The 23,087-nt window shown below is 39.4% G+C and overlaps 1 protein-coding gene and 1 long non-coding RNA gene across 3 annotated transcripts; both read right to left on the bottom strand.

Annotated features, from left to right (window-relative positions):
* Nucleotides 1-878: 878 nt before the first annotated feature.
* Nucleotides 879-5,776, bottom strand: LOC118816021 (stonustoxin subunit beta-like). Of its 2 annotated transcripts, none has more exons than XM_036582509.1 (4): nucleotides 5,554-5,776; nucleotides 4,638-4,779; nucleotides 2,896-4,562; nucleotides 879-2,772 (listed from the first exon to the last, which is right to left on the bottom strand). In XM_036582509.1, the coding sequence occupies exons 2-4, from the start codon at nucleotides 4,729-4,731 to the stop codon at nucleotides 2,743-2,745; spliced, it is 1,791 nt and encodes a 596-aa protein (XP_036438402.1). In that variant the 5' UTR covers nucleotides 4,732-4,779; nucleotides 5,554-5,776; the 3' UTR covers nucleotides 879-2,742. The 2 variants fall into 2 exon arrangements, with proteins under 2 accessions (XP_036438402.1, XP_036438401.1); XM_036582508.1 differs by having other exon boundaries at nucleotides 4,638-4,776.
* A 4,043-nt stretch (nucleotides 5,777-9,819) lies between these two features.
* On the bottom strand, nucleotides 9,820-11,304 carry LOC118816264. The gene is made up of 3 exons (XR_005007855.1): nucleotides 11,254-11,304; nucleotides 10,584-10,621; nucleotides 9,820-9,900 (listed from the first exon to the last, which is right to left on the bottom strand). It is a non-coding gene; the product is annotated as an uncharacterized LOC118816264 (long non-coding RNA).
* Nucleotides 11,305-23,087: the final 11,783 nt, after the last annotated feature.

Below are 23,087 nucleotides of genomic sequence, written 5' to 3'. Positions count from 1 at the left end.
TCTTACTGGGTTAAATTGGTCCACCTCCCAATATTAAATGCTCCCTTACACCTAACTGGATGCCAATTATATGAGGACAACTGGCACATCAGTTATTCTTTTACAGGCCTCTGAATTATTGATTTATATATTTAAAAAGTATCAAGTAAATAAATCAGTCTAATAGAATGCAACCACACATTTTTAATTAACAATCAAAAATTTTAATTAAAGGAACAGATATTATTTGTCTGCTTGTTAAATCAAATTCCAAATCATCAGAATCCCCATTTAAGAAAATGGAATAAAAGTAAATTATTTAAGGTATTGGCAATAATTATAAATGTGAGTGATGTCAAGACGAACACCTTAATGCAAATATCCATCCATCCATCATCTAAACCGCTTATCCTTCTGGGTCACGGTGGGGTGCTGGAGCCTATCCCAGCTGTCATTGGGCGGAAGGCAGGATACACCCTGGACAGGTCGCCAGTCCATCGCAGGGCAGACAGACAGACATACACACACTCACACACCTAGGGGCAATTCAGCATGTCCAATCAGCCTGACTGCATGTTTTTGGACTGTGGGAGGAAACCGGAGTACCCGGAGGAAACCCACGTAGACACGGGGAGAACAGGCAAACTCCACACAGAAAGGACCCTGGTCGCCCGGCCGGGAATCGAACCCAGGCCCTTCTTGCTGTGAGGCGACAGCGCTACCCACTGCGCCACCGTGCCGCCCTTAATCCAAATAAATGAAATGAAATAAATATTGATATAAAATCTACTTTAAAATCTAAAAGAAAGTATCAGTGATCAGTGTACCTGAGTAACAGTGAGTAAGATGTGGGTTGAACTGGTGCAGAAATGAGGTCACGGCACAGTCAGCAATGTCTTTGCCAGATTTATTAGAAGAATTCCTCACACAAAACAAGGTTTATGATACTGAAGAAAATGTTGATCATGCAGAAAAATCATTGATTAAATGTTGAAGTTGGTTAAAATAAAAATGAGAATAGAAAATGAAAGAATAAATGAATGTAAAAATGAATCAAAAAGCCAAAGTATCTAACAGCATTGCTCCAACACTAGTTACTCTCTCTGTCTGTTCCCAAAACACAGATAGCGGCCTGCTACTGTTAACCTCCAGAACATCAGAGAGAAATCACTCTTTTAACTCTTTTTTTTAAGCCTCTTTCTCGTACATTGTCCAAGAGCCTCTGTCCAATCACCCGTGTTTTTTACACCTTCCAAGTGCACAAACTGTTTGTACAACTAATTACTTTTTTTAACTCTTGAATATAAACTAATCTCAGCTGATCAATAGATGTTTGTATACAGTTTAAGCAAATCTCAGTTTATCAATAGATGTTTGTATACAGTTTAAGCTAATCTCAGTTTATCAATAGATGTTTGTATACAGTTTAAGCTAATCTCAGTTTATCAATAGATGTTTGTATACAGTTTAAGCTAATCTCAGTTTATCAATAGATGTTTGTATACAGTTTAAGATAATCTAAGATAATCAATAGATGTTTGTATACAGTTTAAGATAATCTCAGTTTATCAATAGATGTTGTATACAGTTTAAGCTAATCTCAGTTTATCAATAGATGTTTGTATACAGTTTAAGATAATCAATAGATGTTTGTATACAGTTTAAGATAATCTCAGCTAATCAAGAGATGTTTGTATACAGTTTAAGATAATCTCATCACTAGATGTTTGTATACAGTTTAAACTAATCTCAGTTTATCAATAGATGTTTATATACAGTTTAAGATAATCCCATCAATAGATGTTTGTATACAGTTTAAGCTAATCTAAGATAATCAATAGATGTTTGTATACAGTTTAAGATAATCTCAGCTAATCAATAGATGTTTGTATACAGTTTAAGATAATCAATAGATGTTTGTATACAGTTTAAACTAATCTCAGTTTATCAATAGATGTTTGTATACAGTTTAAGATAATCCCATCAATAGATGTTTGTATACAGTTTAAACTAATCTCAGTTTATCAATAGATGTTTGTATACAGTTTAAGATAATCCCATCAATAGATGTTTGTATACAGTTTAAGATAATCTAAGATAATCAATAGATGTTTGTATACAGTTTAAGATAATCTAAGATAATCAATAGATGTTTGTATACAGTTTAAGATAATCCCATCAATAGATGTTTGTATACAGTTTAAGCTAATCTAAGATAATCAATAGATGTTTGTATACAGTTTAAGATAATCTCATCAATAGATGTTTGTATACAGTTTAAGCTAATCTCAGCTAATCAATAGATGTTTGTATACAGTTTAAGCTAATCTAAGCTAATCAATAGATGTTTGAATACAGTTTAAGCTAATCTCAGCTAATCAATAGATACAAATCAATATATCCCAGAATATCAGATGTATAACACAGTGAGTCTTAAAAAGACAGACAGGACTCAGTTCTCTTTCAACACAGCAGAGACGTGACTGTATACCTGAAACTGCATGTCTGGTTCATTAGATTAGTCGTTAACCTCTGTATGTGTAGCTCTACATTTACATTCCTAAATGAATTTAAAAAGGCCATCAGTTTTAGCAGATGAGCTGAATCAGATGTGTTAAAATAGAAAATGCAGTAAAGAGACTAACAGTTTCCTACAAAAAAGGAGGTTCAGTTACAGAAGAAAGACTCCACTGCAGTAAAACAAGAATCTTCACATCTTCAATAAGGAGCTGTTGTGTCTCTTTGTCTTGGGGAGCCGATGCTTCAGTTTGGTTTGGTCACAAAGGTGAAAGTCTGTAATGCAAATCACAGAATTAGTCACAGTTAAATGTGTGAATGCTCACTAATTTACTACTGACAGTACTGACTAGTGTTAATAGTGTGATGGAAATTAGAAAATAAATTCATTTTCTGTACCTTGAAAACATTTTGATGGACATTAACTGTGAGTTCATACTCAGTGTTGGGCAGCAGGTTTAAGATCACTATCTCTTTTTGGGTATCTGGCCATGGCACCTTCTGATCCTGTGCTTTGTCTCCATCACTCTTTTTCTTGTACAAAATTTCTATAAGCCCAGATATTTCTGTTCGTCTCATGGTTATAGTGTTCCCATTGATTTTTACCACCTCTGGCTCAAATGGGTTTAGGCAATTTACACAGACAAGTTTCCCATTTAAATATTGCCTCACAGAAGCACCTTCATTATAAGGATAGGGGACGTAGCTGATTATGGAAAACATTTTAGGACTCTGGGCAAGTGCACAAAAGAATTCAAGACATTCCCTCATGCTCTTTGAGATTTTAGAACATTTGTACCAAGGAGTTTCATCTTTGACTGACGTTTGCAGATCAGAGGGTAAACATTCCATTGTAGTGAACTTCTCAGAGTCCAGGCAAAACCTGAGGGAGTCCAGGTAAGGGTCATCTTCTTTAAGAGAAGTGAACACAAACGCCCCTACCACTTTGTTTCCAGGATCAGGCAGCACTTTGTCTAAGTCTTCACGAGCTACGATCTTCAGATTTGGGACCTTGCTTGTAATTTCATTAATGTATGAATGAATAACGCTGAGTTCAGTCTCTCTTTCTTTCAGCCAGGGGTCCGTTTTGCTGGGCCCAAAGGGTGATTCTTCATGAAGACCGAACATCTTCTCCAGCCTTTCTTCCTTCTCTGCTCCCTTCCTGATTTCAGGGAGGAGTTTAAAGAGGTTGTCTTTCCACACAACTGTGTATTTCTGAAGGTTTTCTCCAAAATCTTTCATCTTCTTAGTGATGTCAGTGGCCTGAATGGAGTCGCTCTCTTTAGAAATGTCATTTGCTCTCATTTGTGCAGTGTTCAGCTGCTCCATGATGTTCTGTAACTTAATGCAGTTCATTTTGCTGACTTTGTGCTTGACCTCTGGAGCCGAAGGCACAAGTTCTATTAAAGGGACGAGCCAGACTTTCTTGGGCACCACATTCTCCTTATTTGACCCGAGCAGTTTGGGGAGACTTTTGTAGACTTTTACTGCCTCTTCAAAGTTGGTTGGGTTCTCCTCCAATGCAAATTCACCATGGAAGGTGCAGGTAAAGTTCTGCACTTTCTTCCTTTCTTCATCAGTCATTTGAACCTTTCCCTCAGCACTGATATTTAACAAGCCAATCTTATTCACCATGAGTTTCATGCTTGATTGAATATCTTGCTTGTTTCGCTCATCTGATGCTGATTCACTGAACACCATCAGCGCTTCTGCACCGTATTCTACCTGAATAACGACATGAGTAGAACTCAAATTTGGGTCTTCGATGTCTTTGTAGGTTGCACTTCCTATTTGGCTCATGTTAAGGTGCTCAGTCTTGGTCCTCACACTGTACTGGGCAGTCACTCTGCACTCGTGTAAAGAAGATGATCTGTCATTCAAATAACTGGCCGATCCCTCCACGTTTACTAACCCTGCATATATACTCGCACTAAGAGAGGAACTTATTTGTAATATTTTTGATTTTTCTTCCAGAGAGTCAGTGAGATGAATGTTGAAAGATGTTTTTGGGCTCTGCCTCACTATCGTGTTCTTCTGTATGTTGTCCATGTCCCACAGGTAGACCCCTAAAGAAAGAAGAACTCATCAGAAAGGTAAGGTGTTTGAGGTGTTTTAGGCAGATGCTAGCAGTGAACCCCTACCTGGAATGAAGGAGTCGTTGTGGCAGTCGTACAACATCCCCAAATGAAGTTGTCTTCCAAGGGTTGCAACTTCAAGCAAACTTTCAGTATTCATGTTGGTGTCTTTAAGAACCACTGCAGTAACTAGAAAAACAACAAACTCCAGTGGAGAAAAAATACATCACACAATTAAAACTGTGATACGTTAAACTGTAACCTGTTCTACTTCAGTACTTTAAATAATATCTTTAATATATGATGCAATGTGATACAACATGGCATACTGAAGCAAAACAACAAAGGCACTGGCATTTTACATTAGGGCTACAGTAATTGTAATTATGTACAGTTATACATAAAAGCTTGAACACCTTCTGTCAAATTACATGTTTTGTTGATGCTCTAACTGAAAATACATCAACATATCCTGTACAGAAAACATGGCATTTTCTGGAAATTTTAGTGCACAATTTCTGTTTATTTGCTGAGTTTAACACATTGGAATAAAATAAATGATGCCTTATGAAATGTGACAAAATTTTTGCACAGGCCATACATGTTTTCTTCCCCAATATGTCAAATTCAGCAAATTTAAGAGTAAATGTGCATTAAAATTTGCAGAAGTGTGTTCTCTGTAGAGGATGTGTTCATTTTTATTACTTAGAAAATCACTGACAACATGGAGTTTGTCCTAGGTGCCCATAATACATATGCAGTATTAGACGGACTTTGTAAAAAGGAATGTTTACAAAAAGGGCACAGATTAAGAAACAAACTATAAAATTAACCCACTTAAGGCAGGTAAACAGTAGATCATTCAATAAAGACATTTTTAATTTAAGTTACTTTCGACATTCATGTTTATAATATTTTCATATTATCATAATATTTTCAGCATGTAGGTGGACAAGATCACAGTTAACTCTGCATGACTCACCTGATGGTTTTCTGGAAAGCTGGTACCGTTCAGGATTATGAAATCTAAGTTTTGAAATCAACAGCTCTTTGGTGGAGATTTAAAAACACGTTTTCATGTTGATGTTCAAAGTTCTTCAGGCCCAAAACACGTAGTCTAACATCTGCGTAGCACATTCAACAGTCCCCTTCTAAGGCCTCGCATTTCCTGTTTTTCTGAGTTTAGAATTGAGCAAAGCCAGAGCCCCTCCTCCAGACCCTGGTCTAAAAGGCATAACAGGGAGTGAGCAGGAAGTCCAGAGGCTCTGAGTGAGTGAATGGGAGTAAACACAGGAAATGCCTGATTACCCTGAACAAACTGGTGTTTTGTGGACGTATGTGGTACTCTAACACATTGACTGTCCTGTGCTTCATCTTCATCATGTTTCGTATGTCCTTTTTTTTAATGAGCTACGATGTGTCTAAAACAGGTTTTTGTTTTGTGACCCGAGTACAGAAATGTTTTAAATGATATAAGGACTTTTATGAGCAACAGATGTCAAATAATGGCAATCTGAGTAGCCAAGGGGCTCCATAATATAATAACGTATGGCATGTGTGACTGTCTCATGTAAACAGCTTATAATTGCAATTGTAATTGTAATTGACCCAAAATACAAAAAAAAAAATCCCAAATATTTTGGGGTTTTCTAGGGGTTTAGGATCTAATATATATTTTTGGTTGGTTATCCGTTATAAGTGGCTAGCCAAATCATACAGCTATGAGCTATCATTACCTTGTCTGCTGTGTGGCTGTCTTCATTTTAAATATTTACATACTGACTGAAAGCGTTAGCCGCTCAATCTTTTGGAGAGATGCAGCTTAATGGGTAATGTAGTGCCTGTAGTAAATTAGCATGGCATGTCCTGTAGTGCTGTATTGCTCATTTCCCAGGAAAACATGTTTTATCATGTTATGGGTGTATTACAAAAAATTAAAGCATTTTCTGCAAAAGTAGACAGTGATGCTACGGGTCAGAACACTCTCAGACACCATTCAGGTTTGTATTCAAGCTGTCAAATTAAACTCAAGCGTATCACTGAAATGCTACAAAAATAATGTGAATGATGCTGTTTCAGTCAGCCCTGTAGAAGAGAATTCAACTTTCTACGTCTTGCTTTTACAAACACGTGAGCAATGTGTACTACAACAGTCTACAAAGAAATCTTGTAATCAGCAGCAGGCACTTTATGTCTGGGTGTTTTTTGGTTATTATGCCTTTGTTTATTTGTTTACTATCTAATCAGCAATGTTGTCCTTTCCGTACACCAGGGGTTGTCAACCCAAATGTTATTTTGTGGAAACATTTTAACATCTTGGCTGTAAATACACTATATTGCCAAAAGTATTCACTCATCCAAATCATCGAATTCAGGTGTTCCAATCACTTCCATGGCCACAGGTGTATAAAACCAAGCACCCAGGCATGCAAACTGCTTATACAAACATTTGTGAAAGAATGGGTCGCTCTCAGCAAGCAAAGCAAAGCAAAGCAAAGTTTATTTATATAGCGCTTTTTAAAACAGGTGTTGTCACAAAGCAGCTTTACAAAACAAAAAAATCAGCATTACAAAAAGAAGTCCGGGTCCAAACCCCCATGAGCGTCGCCAGTGGCAACAGTGGCAAGGAAAAACTCCCTAAGAGAAACAGGAAGAAACCTTGAGAGGAACCAAGAAGGGGAACCCGTCCTCCTCTGGTCGACACCGGATACATACCCAGCCATCACCATGTCTTGAGATGTCTTAAGACATGTCTAAAGACACATTATGAAGACGTCTTAGGACATCTTGAGGCATGTCTTAAGACATGAAGACATGTCTTTAAGACGTGTCTATAGACACGGATCTTAAGATGTCTTGGCAGTAATAACATCTCAAGACGTCTCAAGATGTAGGGTGTATAATACGTATTTTTAAATTTTACCTACATTTCTTTAAATAAATCTTTTACTTTTAAATATTTTAAGGGAATTTTAAAATGTAACATTATTTATAGCTAAAATTATAGTAATTATTTTTTTTTCATTTTTTTGTTCTATGTAGGATGCATAATGGTATCATTTATTTTAATATATTGCATATCATTTTATAAACATACAAACATTACATACATTAGTACATACTACATTTATACATTTCAGAACAAATTTAACAACAAAAGTAATAATAATAATAATAGGCACATGGTTCCCAGTCTGTAGCTTTCTCTACAATAAGCCATTTTATATGAAACCACTAAATGACTTTGTTTACATCGCAATGACAGAATTATGCCAAGTTTAGAAAAATGTGTAATTCTCCTTTAAATGTTTCTGTTGCATTAGAAAAGTTTATGGAATCAGTGATATGATGAAAGTTTATTTGTGAGTTCAGACCATGCCTTCAACATGGTGGTAGTATGAGGGAAGACTCTTATGCAACTATTTTGTAATACAGTGTTGCAGCAAAATTTAAAAATTTAATTCAGTGCTTTTAAATACCTTTTTATAGTAATTAACCCTTAATGTTTTAAAAATGTGGTAAAATGTGTTAAAGATACATTTTTTACAGACTATTTTACAGTTGCTTCATTTTTTAATGAAGGTATCATTTTATCAACTTTTAAAATAATAATAAGGAGAACAAAGAACAATAATAAGTATGCATAAATTACAGTAAAGTAATTTAAAGGGGTATAGAAAATCACTATTTTACAGTTTTGTATTTCCTTGTTAATCTGTTAAAAATTCAGAATACTTCTACATTCAAATAATTTACTCTGCAATCCAAAGCATAGCCCATGAAAAAGCACCCACATAGCTTTCAAAAAATATAATTACAGTTATTGTTTATTGTTTTTACAACTGTGTATATGCACAGTACAATAGTGTCATCACACTTGATATGTTCTACAGAAAGAGAAAAACATGTTAACTGACTTTGTGTAGAAATTTGAAATATACTGCAATAAATACACAGTTCTGACCAATGAATCTGATTTTAAGGTCTGCTGTTATTCCGTATATAAGTTATGCTGAGGTTATTAACAATATAGTACTATGAACAATTATAAATGATCGGAAACAATTTTAAGACAAATTAATATGGACTAAAAAGAAAAACTGACCAACAGAGTAATACAGAGGTCTGAACCCCAGCAGCACTCCTAACATACCTGAGCCAGATAATGATCAGCTGTCAAACAATTAATACCAGACTCAGGTAGCTGGAATAGAGTCAAGCTGTGGACATTTTATGTGGACACAGGAAACAGGACACAGATAACTCAGTGTGCATATGTCCATGCCGTAATGCCTGAACACTAACATTACTGATATCACCCTGCTAATGTTACCGATCTCTCCTTTTAGAGTTAAATCCGTGATGAGTGAGAGAGCTGTCAGATTCACAGCCCATCGCTTCTTCCTCTGTTTTTTCTCAGTGTTGGTCTTCTTTGTCAGAGATATGAGGAAAATGCATCTGTTAAAAAATCAATTTTAAGACAATAAATTTGAAATTATTTTTGGATCTGCGTACACAAGCAGGCTGAATTTAAAGGGGACCTGTTATGCTAATTTCCAATGTTCATAAATGTATTTTTGGGGTCGACTATAATACATTTACATGCTTCAGTGTTCCAGAAACACATTATTTTTCTCATACTGTAATTGTTTACTCACCCTCTGTCTGAAACGCTCTGTTAGAGCTCCAGTGTCTTTAAGCCCCTCCTTCCTGATGAGCCCAGTACGCTCTGATTAGTCAGCTCGCTCACTTGGCTCTGACTGATCAAGCACCAGAGCGGTTCCGCCAATACACGGCCTCCAGTAGGTGCGTTGCGTTGTGTGAGGGCGTGCCAAGCTCGCTGGTAGGTGGGCAATAAGGATTGTGTTATGGGATTACATCATCTTGTAACAAAGGAAAAGGGCTGGGGAACTCCAGGCCTCAGGCAGCTGAGAAAAGTGGTTTCTGTGGGAAAGAGTTTCTCCCTCTGGCATATACTTTCAGCTTTGTATCTTACACGCACAAAAAGCTACATAACACAGTAAATAAAAGGGAAAGCATTATATATTCCCTTTATAAGTAGAATATAATGTACAGTATACATAATTTTACTCATCTAAAATCAACTCAGGCATTTAGTACACAAAGAAATGTGACAAGGCTTTAAATAATACCTATGCATGAACTCCAGTGTGGCACCCAGCTCACACGCATAGCTGATGTTCAGACAATGATGTTCAGTGTAATGAAAGAAGCATCAGGACGAGGCCACTTGTGTAAGAGCACAGTTGAGTGTTGAGAATGATATGGACTGCCACCATACTGGATGAGGCCCAAAGAGAGGATGTTCCTTGGGAAGGATTGAAAACAACAAAGTTGATTAGATAATTCACAATTCTATTGTTTTCATCCTCTAACATGCCAAAGTCAACATGTGACAGAAATGATCATTTGCTATTGAGGCAGGTGTGAGCTTAGTACTGATATCTGTATCTGTTAAAACCTGTGTTAAAGGGGAATTACATGATTTTTAAGCACAATTTCATCATTAAGATGCAAAAAAATATTGTTTCCTTGTTCATAGTGGCAGTGACAAGAACCAGGCGTTTGAAGAGTTCAATGCCTCTAATCTCTCTCACAGAGAATTATTACATGAAATGATTATTAATAAGAGCTGAACTCTATTAGATCATGTTTACCACATGCTTTATGCTATAAATTGTAGGGCTCTGAGACTTGCAGTATTACACATTAAAGCACTGTGAAGAAGTAAATTCATAAATATTGATACAGTGTTGGTGATATTGCCATATCGATATTTTGAACACAGCTGTAATGGCAAATAACATTAATAAATTGAATGAACAAAGCGCAGATATTTGAATACTGTAACCCGGCTTTACCTAAACATTCTGCTCTTCTGTATTACCATAAATACTTCATGAAATATATTTGTTTGAAATACCCACCAAATCTAAACATCTGTCTGACATTCTTATAGTTTCATTTAAAAAATTAAAACTTGAGTCTCACCAGTTGCTCAGCTTCAGATGATTTCTGATGAGAAACATCTAAAACAAAACAGACACATGAGGTAAATGCAGCAAAACAACAACAGTAAGGCATAACAATGAAAAACACAAAACAAACTGGTCATTATATATTACTAATAAATGTAGCCGAGTAAAACATAGATTATTAATCTAAAGCACAGATAATACATTTTAAAAATACTCTAGAAAGTACAAATCCACCGAGACGTTACTTGAGTAAATGTAACTGAGCAAATTAAAATTATTACTACCCTCTCTGAACCACACAGACTGACGGACCATGTTCAGTTTCATTGTTGTATTGTTCAGTGTGCTGACCCTGCTGCACTGTGATCAGTGTGCTGACCCTGCTGCGCTGTGTTCAGTGCGCTGACCCTGCTGCGCTGTGATCAGTGCGCTGACCCTGCTGCACTGTGATCAGTCTTAGGTTTATTTCTGAGGCAGTCTTTCATTTGGAGCGCGTGCTAAGCGAGATCTGACGCAGCCGCGAGGCGTAAACAGACACGCCGCTTAGCCGCTAGCTAGCTAACTACATACGCTAACCTACCGCCGGTGTCTTCACTCGGCAGATCAACCCAGAAATACAGAAACAAAAGTTTACTCCAGCTGACTGTCAGTGAGGCTGCTTATCTCATTCGGTCACTACTCACCTTTTAAAAGCAGACTCTGACCGCTGCAGTCGGGACTCCAGTCGTAAAACCGGTCTCCACTCCACTCGGTCCAGTCAGTAGTTATCGTTAGTCAGCTACGCAGCTGAAAATCCTCGTTTCTGGGAGCTGAAAGCGTCACCCGGCAGGCGGCGCTGTCTCAGTAAGGAGTGTAAGAGAGTCTTATCAGGTTTAACACTCTCTAAACAAACTCGATAAACTGCCCGCGGGAGCGACCTGAGAGACCCGCTCAGTGTAACGGCTGTAACGGCCGCGTTTGGCTTTAAACGGAGGAACGGCGGAGAGCGCTCGCGCTTCAAAACCGAACGTCCAAGCGGCGGAGTCCCGCGCTCTGATTGGTCTAAACTCCCGCCAGTCTTTTGTTTGTCCTCCCATAGATCTTTTTTTTTTTTCTGGTTCGCACCTCTGCTGTACTGAATGAACTGTGCTGCTTTGTTTTTGTTTGTTTGTTTTTATCTAGACACAGAGTAGAAAACTGCAAACCCTTGAAATACACGAGACAGCTGTGCAGCATTATTATACAGCATCACTGGAGGCCATGTCTTAATATATTAAAGTCAAAGTATGAAGTTGGACATTTAAACAAAAATCTGTTTATGTAATTTTACGTGGTGAAACAATACAGGTCTTTATATATTACTACTCAAATACATTTGTTTATTATTGTTCGTGTTTTCCAAATACTGGAGATAATAATTTTGAAAGTTATACAAATTAAAAGTCTAACTTTGGGCAGCCCTGATCTGCTTAAGAAAATAAACAGAAGTGTAGATGATGAAGAGAGTGAACCAAGGGCTTTTTTTGCATTAAGTTTTGGTGGTATGTGATCTCTAAAGTACTCAGGTTAGCTGTTAAGTACATTTACTTCCTATTAGTTCAAAGTTGTTTTATCTTGGTTTCTAGCTTGTTGTCTCTGGTTACAATTGTACATTTGCAAATAGATCAATGTTGTTTTAATCATAGCATGTTTTCTGCAAATGAGCAAAAGGCTGTGACTGACTGTGATTATCTCCTTTGGTAAATGTTACAAATTAAAAGTTATTCTACCATGAACTTCAATGATATAAGGAAATGAGTTTAAACATTTTAAGGTAAGGTAAATGGTTTAAGAATTGATTTTCTCTTTTGCTATTTTGCCACTGTAAACACATTTCTGCAATAATCAAAAAACAAAACATACAAAAAAAAAAAAGAATCACAAAAGTACAGCAAGTAAAACCTTAGTGAATGTTCTTTTAGTAATATCACACAAAAACCATAAGATTACAGCAGGCTGTTTCTTGAGGACATACTTATATTCTCTCTTATATAGTTATATTCTCATTATATTTTACATTAGGCAGTGCTGTGGTAATCCTGGTAATCCTCCGTAGTAATTTTCAGTTTGGCAGTATCACAGGAATACCACACTCATACCACAGGACCTTTTGTAATGGACCACTCTTTGGTCTCAACTGAACTGTCTTAAGACAAACTGATGTCTTAAGTCGTGCCTCGTCTTCAAGACACACAAAATAATTACTTCTTTGTCTTAAGATGTTAACTTTCATGTCTCAAGACAAAGACACTGTCTTCACTCATACGTCTTAAGACGTTCTTGAGACGTCTTGGCATAAAAAAATGTCTCAAGACATCTTATAAATACTGTCAAGACATCTTAAGACACAGTGACAGCTGAGTATGTAGTAAAACATTGTTAGTACAAAAATGGGGAAAACAGGTGGAGCAAATGATTAATTTGATTAGTTGAGTTTATGCAGCAGCAGCAGCAGCGTCAGTGGGGTCAGGATGTGAGGGTGAGGTTTGCACGGCGTTGTACAGCAGGAGGCTCAATGTTGGTAAGCTGGTCCAGAGGGCTGCCCGATCAAGGCAGAGGAGGCAGCAGCATCAGACGCACAGGATGGGCAGCTGTTCAACTCGGCAAAGGAAAGAAAGAAAGGAAAAACACACAGAGAGTCAGTTCTGTAATGAGTGACTGACAGAACAGAGAGTCAGTTCTGTAATGGGTGACTGATCACAGATTACAGTGTTAGCAGAGCAGCAGAGACTCTGGCCGGTATAGAACCGACAGGGAAAACTAATTACCAAAGGCTTTACTATAAAAGTAAGTTTTTAGCCTAGACTTAAAGACTGAGGCTGTGTCTGAGTCCCGAACATTAACAGGAAGACTGTTCCAAAGCTGGGGGGCTTTGTATGAGAAAGCTCTCCCCCCTGACGTAACTTTATTAATTCTAGGTACTAATAGTGAGCAGCACCTTGTGATCTAAGGAGGCGTGATGGTTCATAGTGAGAGAGAAGTTCACTCAGGTACTGAGGGGCGAGTCCGTTTAGAGCTTTATAGGTCAGTAAGAGAATTTTATAATCAATCCGAAATTTAACTGGTAACCAGTGTAAGGTTGATAAAACTGGGCTGATCTGGTCAAACTTTCTGGTTCTAGTAAGGACTCTGGCTGCAGCGTTCTGGACTAACTGAAGCTTGTTAAGGCTTTTGCTGGGACATCCAGCCAGCAGGGCATTACAGTAATCTAGGCTTGAAGTAATAAATGCATGAACTAACTTTTCTGCATCCTGTAGAGATAATGCATTTCTCAATTTAGCAATATTGCGGAGATGCAGGAAGGCTGTTCTAGTAATATTAGTTATGTGTGCGTCGAAGGACAGATCAGGGTCTATAATGACACCAAGGCTTTTTACAGATGAGCTTGATGCTACTGAGAAATTGTTAAGTTTAAGTGTTAAAGTAAACAGTTTGTTTCTTGCAGCTTTTGGACCAAGAAGCAGAACCTCTGTTTTATCAGAGTTAAGAAGGAGAAAGTTACTCAACATCCAGTCTTTTACGTCTTTCATACAGTCCTCAATCTTGCCAAGTTTAATTTTATCATCTGGTTCGCTTGGAAACTTATGCCGTGTTTACCGATAATGGTGCCCAGTGGTAGCATATATAGTGTGAATAATACAGGTCCTAAAACAGAGCCTTGTGGAACACCATACTTTACTTTTGTGAGAACAGATGATTCACCGTTTAAATTAACAAACTGATAGCGATCAGTGAGGTAGGACCTGAACCAGGAAAGAGCTATTCGTGTTACCCCTACAAGGTTTTCTAGTTTGTCTAGTAAGATAGTGTGGTCTATTGTGTCAAATGCCACACTAAGATTGAGGAGGACTAACAGAGACACTTTTTCTTGGTCAGAGAATAATAAAGATCATTTACAATTTTTACTAGTGCTGTCTGTGTACTATGATGTGGCCTAAAGCCAGATTGAAAATTTTTGTGTATTTGATTTCTATGCAAATAGGAGCTTAATTGTTTTGCTACAACTTTGTCCAAGATCTTAGATATAAAGGGGAGATTCGAGATGGGTCTATAATTTCATAGTTTGCAGGGATCGAGGTTCGCTTTCTTAATCAGCGGTCTAATTACTGCTAGTTTAAGAGATTTTGGGATCTATCCAAGGCTAAGAGAGGAGTTTATTATTGAGAGAATAGGCTTGGTTATTTCTGGCAAAATTTCCTTGAGTAAACCTGTAGGAATCGGATCTAACATACAAGTAGATGATTTTGCGGAAGAAACTATTTTAACTATATCATTTTCTTGAAGTAAGGTAAATGATTCAAGCCTTCCTGCAGGGTTTATAGTATTCTCAAGGTTGAGGCTGGCATTATGGGGATGCAGGTTTGAGGAGTTTAATTGTGTATTCTGAATTTTCTGCCTAATTTTTTCAATTTTATCACTAAAGAAGTTCATAAAATCATTGCAGCTATAGGCTGATGGCATCTGGGGTTCACTAACTGTTTTGTTCTCTGTTAGTTTAGAGATTGTGCTGAAAAGTAATCTAGGATTATTCTTATTGTTTTCTGTGAGAGAGGAGAGAGAGGCTGAGCGTGCTGCAGTAAGTGCTCTTCTATAGTCTGTAAGGCTCTCCTTCCAGGCGGACTGGAACACTTCTAGCTTAGTCAGGCGCCACTTTCGCTCTAGTTGTCTGGCGGTCTGTTTTAAAGCCCGAGTGTGGTCATTATACCAAGGGGCGAGTTTTTTCTGCCTTACTATTTTACTTTTTAATAGGGCCACACTATCTAGGGTAGATCGAAAATGATCCTCTAAGAGCTTGGTCATAATATCTAACTCGGTAGGATCAGATGGACAGCTGACAGAAGCTGATAATTGTGGAAGGTTTCTAATAAAGCTACCAGCTGTGGAGAGAGTTATTGTCCGCTTGACACAATAACATGGTGATGAACGCACATTACCACTAAAGTTCGTATGACATTTCGAGGCTCTTTGGCGCTTTGTTTTATTCGGGGAACAGACACATTCTCTATCGGGCGATATTACCTCGCTACTACATATTCCACAGTCAACTGTCAGTGGTATTATAACAAAGTGGAAGTGATTGGGAACGACAGCAACTCAGGCACAAAGTGGTCGGCCATGTAAAAAGACAGAGCGGGGTCAGCGGATGCTGAGGCGCATAGTGCGCAGAGGTCACCAACTTTCTGCAGAATCAATCGCTACAGACCTCCAAACTTCATGTGGCCTTCAGATTAGCTAAAGAACAGCGTAGAGAGCTTCATGGAATGGGTTTCCATGGCTGAGCAGCTGCATCTAAGCCTTACATCACCAAGCACAGTGCAAAGCATCGAAAGCAGTGGTGTAAAGCGCCGCCACTGGACTCTAGAGCAGTGGAGACGTGTTCCCTGGAGTAACGAATCACACTTCTCCATCTGGCAAGCCGATGGACAAGTCTGGGTTTGGCGGTTGCCAGGAGAACAGTACTTATCTGACTGCATTGTGCCAAGTGTAAAGTTTGGTGGAGGGGGATTATGGTGTGGGGTTGTTTTTCAGGAGTTGGGCTCGGCCCCTTAGTTCCAGTGAAAGGAACTCTTAATGCTTCAGCAGACCAAGAGATTTTGGACAAATTCATGCTCCTAACTTTGTGGGAACAGTTTGGGGAGTTTGGCCCCTTCCTGTTCCAACATGACTGCACACCAGTGCACAAAGCAAGGTCCATAAAGACATGGATGAGCGAGTTTGGTGTGGAAGAACTTGCCTGGCCTGCACAGAGTCCTGACCTCAACCCGATAGAACACCTTTGGGATGAATTAGAGCGGAGACTGCGAGCCAGGCCTTCTCGTCCAACATCAGTGTCTGACCTCACAAATGCGCTTCTGGAAGAATGGTCAAAAATTCCCATAAACACTCCCAAACCTTGTGGAAAGCCTTCCCAGAAGAGTTGAAGCTGTTATAGCTGCAAAGGGTGGGCCGACATCATATTAAACCCTATGGATTAAGAATGGGATGTCACTCAAGTTCATATGCGTGTGAAGGCAGACGAGCGAATACTTTTGGCAATATAGTGTATGACTCGGTATGTGCTAATGTTCTAATGTACTGTAGGTTAAAAAATATAAATAAAAATGCTGACTTACTTTGCTCTGCGTAAAACTTTAGCTCAGCTATTGCTGTTTTTCTTGCATCTCCAGCAAGATATGTTTCTAAAAAAGTTGGAAGTTTCTTGAAAAATGTCTCTTAACATTTGATAGTTTCTCATAGCAGATTTAACGTATCAGGAAACCAGATGGAATGACTATACATGCAAATGAGTCCATTCATCTCTAAATTCTCGATGTTCGTCTTTAATCCTTCTCTTTTTTGGCAATATGTTAGCTACTAGTTAGGCAAGATTGTTGTCTGTGTTGCTAAACAGCAGTCTACATGCTGATCTTCAAGGTTTAAGGTGGAATTAGCAGTTCTACATTGACTCCAGTGTGTAAGACCATCTGTTGTTAAAACTGTGTTAGATTTGTGTGTTGGCAAACTATTATTTTATGGCAAAAGGGGATTATATTATTTTAACCTAAATATTCTGCAGTGGAGCCACAAGGGGGTGGTAAAATAGTTGTATGTTGCCAAACCCTGCTCTAGACCTAAAGCTGTGTCTCATCATTGTTGGAATCATATGTGTTGTCTAATCAGCAAATTTGATGATGTGAGTGCTAAATTGTTTGGTGATGCTGTCATGGGTGAGCACAGTGAACAGTCAAGAACTCAGTACGCAGGCCTGTGTGGGATGACCTGTTCTGCATCCTGACTGTCTGTGGCCTGGTATCAGTTGTGGGATCCTTCAAAATAGGAGCAGGGTTCAATATATATAAACAGTACTAAATGATAGTAAAACAATTGAATTAGTTCCAGTGAAAGGAACTCTTAATGCTTCAGCAGACCAAGAGATTTTGGACAAATTCATGCTTCTAACTTTGTGGGAACAGTTTGGGGAGTTTGGCCCCTTCCTGTTCCAACATGACTGCACACCAGTGCACAAAGCAAGGTCCATAAAGACATGGATGAGTGAGTTTGGTGTGGAAGAACTTGACTGGCCTGACCTCAACCCAATAGAACACCTTTGGGATGAATTAGAGCGGAGACTGCGAGCCAGGAATTAAGTCATTCTGAAGTCGTTCTGATCACGTGAACAACACGCAAATTCTCACAGCTTAGAAAGACGGTGGAGCTGCCTAGCAAAACTACATAAAATAACCACTCTGTGGTTTAATTCCTGATTTGTGTTTACTGGGAATAAATGGCGTTTGATGAAGTTACTTCACAGTGAGCCTGATGACCATGATTGCCGTGTCAGTAGAAGATAATGTATTAGTGAATAGACTATATCAGATATTGGATGTCAGTTCACCTTGACAGAACTGTGGGTCTGGTCCAAAACGTTTCAGTGCAGGTGGGACCGGGACAAATTATTTTGATTTTCTGCAGGAGGAGGGTGAATTCCTGCAGGAGCAGGACTAAAAAACAGTGCTAGATCTGACTTGTTCCTGCAGAAATTATGCCCTGGTTTTTCCTGAGTCATTCATAATAGTTTCATTGGGAGACAATATGTCATCACCCACATTCTGCAACATACATAATTGTGTCTCAGACATACAACTTCACATGCTACCTCTAGCCTATTAAATGATGTTAGGCTAATGTAGTTTCTCAGGGTAACTGGGCTATCTCTTCAAATTAGAGGTAGGAAGTGTTGTTTGTTTTACTTTCTTTCTTTAGTTTTGGTTATGTCCTGTCTGTTTTAGTTACTTTTTCCTTATTCTCAACTGCAAAGTGCCCCATGACTGATCACATGCCTAGCAAATGTACCTTAATTAGGTATTTCCTGACTTATAGGGTGTTTTCTGTGTCCGTAGTGATGGCACAAACAGCTGCTTGTATGCTTCACAACTGAATGTCTATTGTCCTGACATAAACCATAGCAGATATACCGATAGCTTCAAGACATATTCTGAGTTTAAAGGCCTACATGTAGATCTGCTGTTCAGATGTAGTTTTATGCAGAGGCTCAGAGAGCTCTCTTCAAGTAAAGACATAATTTCTGCAAATACATGCTCTTCAACGCAGGAAAAAAATCATGACAGAAGTAATGGCGTTACTTGTTTTACTTTACTAAGTCATTTGAGTGATTCTTCCTGGGGGTACCACTACAGATTTATGAATAGGGGGCCTAAGCCTTTACTAAGGGGGTCTAGGGGCATGGTCCCCCAGCAGGATGTTTTTTTTATTGTCCCCAAAATGTCTGTTCATCATGAACTTTTAGAGTACCAGTAGGCTGAAAATATATCAAAAATGGCTATTTGGTCAAGATTGCACACAAAAGATCTGTTTCTTCATAGCGTATTAATCACAGATCTTTTATGATTTAAATACTACATCTGTCCACCTACACAGATCAAACATCAAACAAAGGTGTCAAAGTCAGGCAATGATGTCTCAGGGTTCCTATGCAGTACGGAAAAGTATGAAATTTGATTTTAGTAATTTCCAGGTCTGGATAAGCATGGTAAAAAGAGAGTGTGGAAAAATATTTGTGTTTTTCTATTGTCCCTATTCTGTTTTCTAAAATATAAAATTCAAAATGTCTAAAGATAAAATGATCATACAAGCAGAGTGTTTTTCATGGAGTTCGAAGCAGCAGCCAACGCAGCCAAAATGTTTACCACTGTGTGAGAGAGCGCCAGCCAGAGTAACCTTGATGTAGTATTTTAGAGAGCAGAGAATCCCAGATGAGTCTGTCCCTCTCAACTTCCTCCAGCTCATTGCAGGGGACTCCAAGCCACTTCCAGACCAGGGTCTCGTCCCAGTAGGCCGTACCTGGTAAAACTCCACTGGGAAGCGACCGGGGGCATCCTGATCAGATGCCTGAACCACCTCAGCTGGCACCTCTAAATGCAGAGGATTAGCGGCTCTACTTTGAGCTCCTCCCAAATGACTGAGCTCCTCACCCGGTCAAGAAGAGTGTAGCCTGCCACCCTGCGAAGAAAGCTAATTTCTGCCGCTTAAATCCGCTATCTCATTCAACCGGTAAACAGAGAGCATTACTTTTTGGCTCAGCTCCCTCTTCACCACTACAGTCCGGTACAGTGACCGCATTACTGCTGCTGCCTGTCCTAGCCTGCGGCCAATCTCATGATCTCTCTTCCCATCACTCGAGCACAACACCCTGAGGAACTTGAACGTCTCTACCCGAGGCAGGTCCTTTCACTTTACCTGGAGTGGGCATGCCATCCTTTTCCAGGCTAGGACCATGGACTTGGAGGTGCTGATCTGCATATCAACCACTTTACACTCTGCGCTGGAGGTATCCATGCAATGGAGTCAAAAGGACAACCTCATCTGCAAACTGCAGAGACGCCACCCTCTGGCCTCCACGCATAATGCCCTCCTGACCTCGGCTACGCCTTGACATCCTGTCCATAAATATCATGAACAAGAGTAGAGACAAGGCGCAACCTTGGTGGAGTCCAACACTCATACTGAACGAGCCTGACTTATTGCTGACTCTCACTCCAGGAGTACAGAAACCAAATGGCTCAGACTAACGACCTACTGACTGATGATATCCTCATTTGAGGTCAGTTTTTCCACCCCTGCTAAGCAAAGCCACCCCAACCGCTCTTGAGTCGCCGGACAATTGTCCAGAACCTCCTTGAAGCCAACCGAAAGTGTTTGCCTTGCTCCTCCTCCCACTATCTGGATTCTGCTTTAACCACTGCAACCTTCTTTGCCCGTCGGTACCTATCTGCTGAGTTGGGAGTCCCTCAAGGCTTTCTTCTTCAGCTTGACAGCCTCCCTCACCACTGCTGTCCACTGGGGATTCTTGGATTGCCACCCTGACAGGCACCAGCAAGCTTTTGGGCACAATGGAAGTTTTGAACAGGGTCCATTCGGACTCTATTCCCCCTACCTCATCTGGAACATGAAAGTTCTCCCAGAGGTGGGAGTAAAAATCATTCTGAACAGTCGTTCCCAGCACTTTCTCACTATTCGCTTGGGTCTACTGGGTCTGACCACCAGTCCTCCCTGCCATCTGATCCAACTTGCCACCAGATGGTGATTTGTTTGACAGCTCAGCACCTTTCTTTACCCAAGTGTCCAGAACATATGGTCCCAAGTCAGATGTAACAATAACAAAGTTGATCACTGACCTTTGACACAAGGAGCTCTTGTACCAAGTGTACTCATGAACATCCTTGTGATCGAAATCTTTGTGATCACCATTTGAGTTTAGATCGGGCAAGACTATGGAGTCTGTAGACAGGGCCCTTTCCTGAACCCCACCCAAGGAGTTTTCCTCCTTGCAATTTTAATTCACATTGAGGCGATCCTCTCATCCCCCGGGACAAACTTCAACTGCACTTCAGACATCCAGGGACACCTCTCAACTTTTGCAACTCCTGAGTAGGAGAGGGACCACCTCTATCAAGGACCTTGTGTCCAGCCGGGTTACGTGGGCTGCCCAGCCACCAGGTGCTTGCCAAGGAACATTACCCCAGGCCTGGCTCCAGCAGTAGGTCCCGGTAACCCTCTCCCAGAGCACATGATCTCATGTCCCTTAGTCATGGAGGATTTTGGATCGTGTTAGTCTGGTTCTTCACTCCAGACCTGTTCACCTGGGGAAGCCCTACCAGAAGTATACTGCTCCAGATGACTTAGCTCTGAAGATCCCTAGACCACAGAAGTCCTTCTGCCAAGGCCCTGATCCAGGAAGTGGACCACCAAATTAGTTTGAAAAAAAATGCAGCAGTATCTTCGAATTGCATATATACTAAGCATCACAAAAAAAACAACATTAAGCTTGAGTTATGCAGTGATGTAGTTATTTGAAAAGTAAACTGACTGTCAGTGAATGAACAAGAACGAAACAAAACGAAATTATTTAACTTTTTTTCAACACTGTTTTGGTTCTTAATTATAAAAGAGACTAAAAAATATGGAGAGCAATAATATAGTACTATTTATTCAATATGTTATGTGAAATTGTTGGACACAATACAAATTATGTCCCACAGATCTTCATTCTCCACTATGTAAATCAGCCTGCATGTTGCGGCTATTGTGGCAGAGGAGGGATGGAGCCACCGTGACCACTTTCCCACATGTGCGGGCTGCTTCTTTTCCTACGATTTACCGCAGCTGCGGCTAATAAGGGGAGAAGCATAGATTAAAGCAAAAACTGTCTCTCTCCAGTGTGAAGAGAGAGTAGGATGCTGGCCTGTAAGCCAAACACCAGTGAAAAGAGGGACCAGAAAGGGGGCAAAAGACTCTCGACAGGAAGGCTGAGTTTGATTTAAGTTTTGGTTTGTTTTACTTATAGAATGTATAAATAAAGCACTTTGCTTGACTCACGCTGGTGGTCTGTGTGTGTGTGTGTAACTGATTCTCGTCAAGTTTTCCAGTCAGTGTGCATCCCCAGGCCCCACCACACTGTCAATTTAGCAATTGCTACCGTTAATTTCCTGGAGGTTGACACGTCCATTGTTTTCCGCCGAAGACTGTTAAGTGTGGTCTGTTGCATATTACTAATACATTTTGCACACATTGCCACACAGTCATTGCCAGGGTGACCACAGTGCTGGCAAAAAAGGATAATTGTCAGAGAAGAGCTTTAGCAGTGTAGATTATTTTTTAAGGTGGAAAAAAGGCAGGAGGACACCTTTATTTTTTTTGCACAGTACTGAGTTCATTTGGAATTCAAGAACGAGACATTTGGCACCTATGGCTCTCTGCCGTTGACGGCAAAAGTTGGGAAAGTTGAACTCTTGACGAAGCGTTCTGCTCACCATTGCAGTCTTTGGATCGTTGCTGCTTTTGGTGGCAGAATTTTCTGTTACGGTTCTATTGGAAACAATAGAATATCCGGTTTGCCGTCGTCAATCTACCGCAAACATGCAAAAGCAGCATCCATCAGTTTTTTTGAGCAGGCCGTCTGGCCATTTGGTGAGCCATTCAAGAGGCCTTTCTCTAACATTCACTGATTAATAGAGTATAGAGTGACTTCCAATACAATCTCATTCACTTGAAGCCTAGAGTGGTGAGCATTCAGTTTTTAGTTTGAACTGCGGGTATTCCATAGCGGCTTTTCAAAGGTACAAGTTTTGCTTAATTGTGTTAAAATGAGATTGTGTTAATGTGTTAGTATCACTTTGACAGCCTTATATATATATATATATATATATATATATATATATATATATATATATATCACATTATATATATATTTTACCATATTTTAGTGAGCTGTATACATTGCTGCATTACACAGTACTTTTCAGTAGTTTCTGTATACTGTACCCACATGTAGACTTTTAAATTGTATTATTTCTGCACATAGCACTACATGTTCTACACTGTATATTCACAGTGAAGTTACTGCAATCTGACTTATTCCTTACTTAGTGATCTGCAATGTTTGGTGCCACTATTTATTGTATTTACTGCATCACAAGAACAACTAGTGCCTCACAGGGGA

Source organism: Colossoma macropomum, unplaced genomic scaffold, assembly GCF_904425465.1.
Source record: "Colossoma macropomum unplaced genomic scaffold, Colossoma_macropomum, whole genome shotgun sequence".
Lineage (NCBI taxonomy): Eukaryota > Metazoa > Chordata > Actinopteri > Characiformes > Serrasalmidae > Colossoma > Colossoma macropomum.
This window is presented reverse-complemented; position numbering and strand designations above follow the sequence as displayed.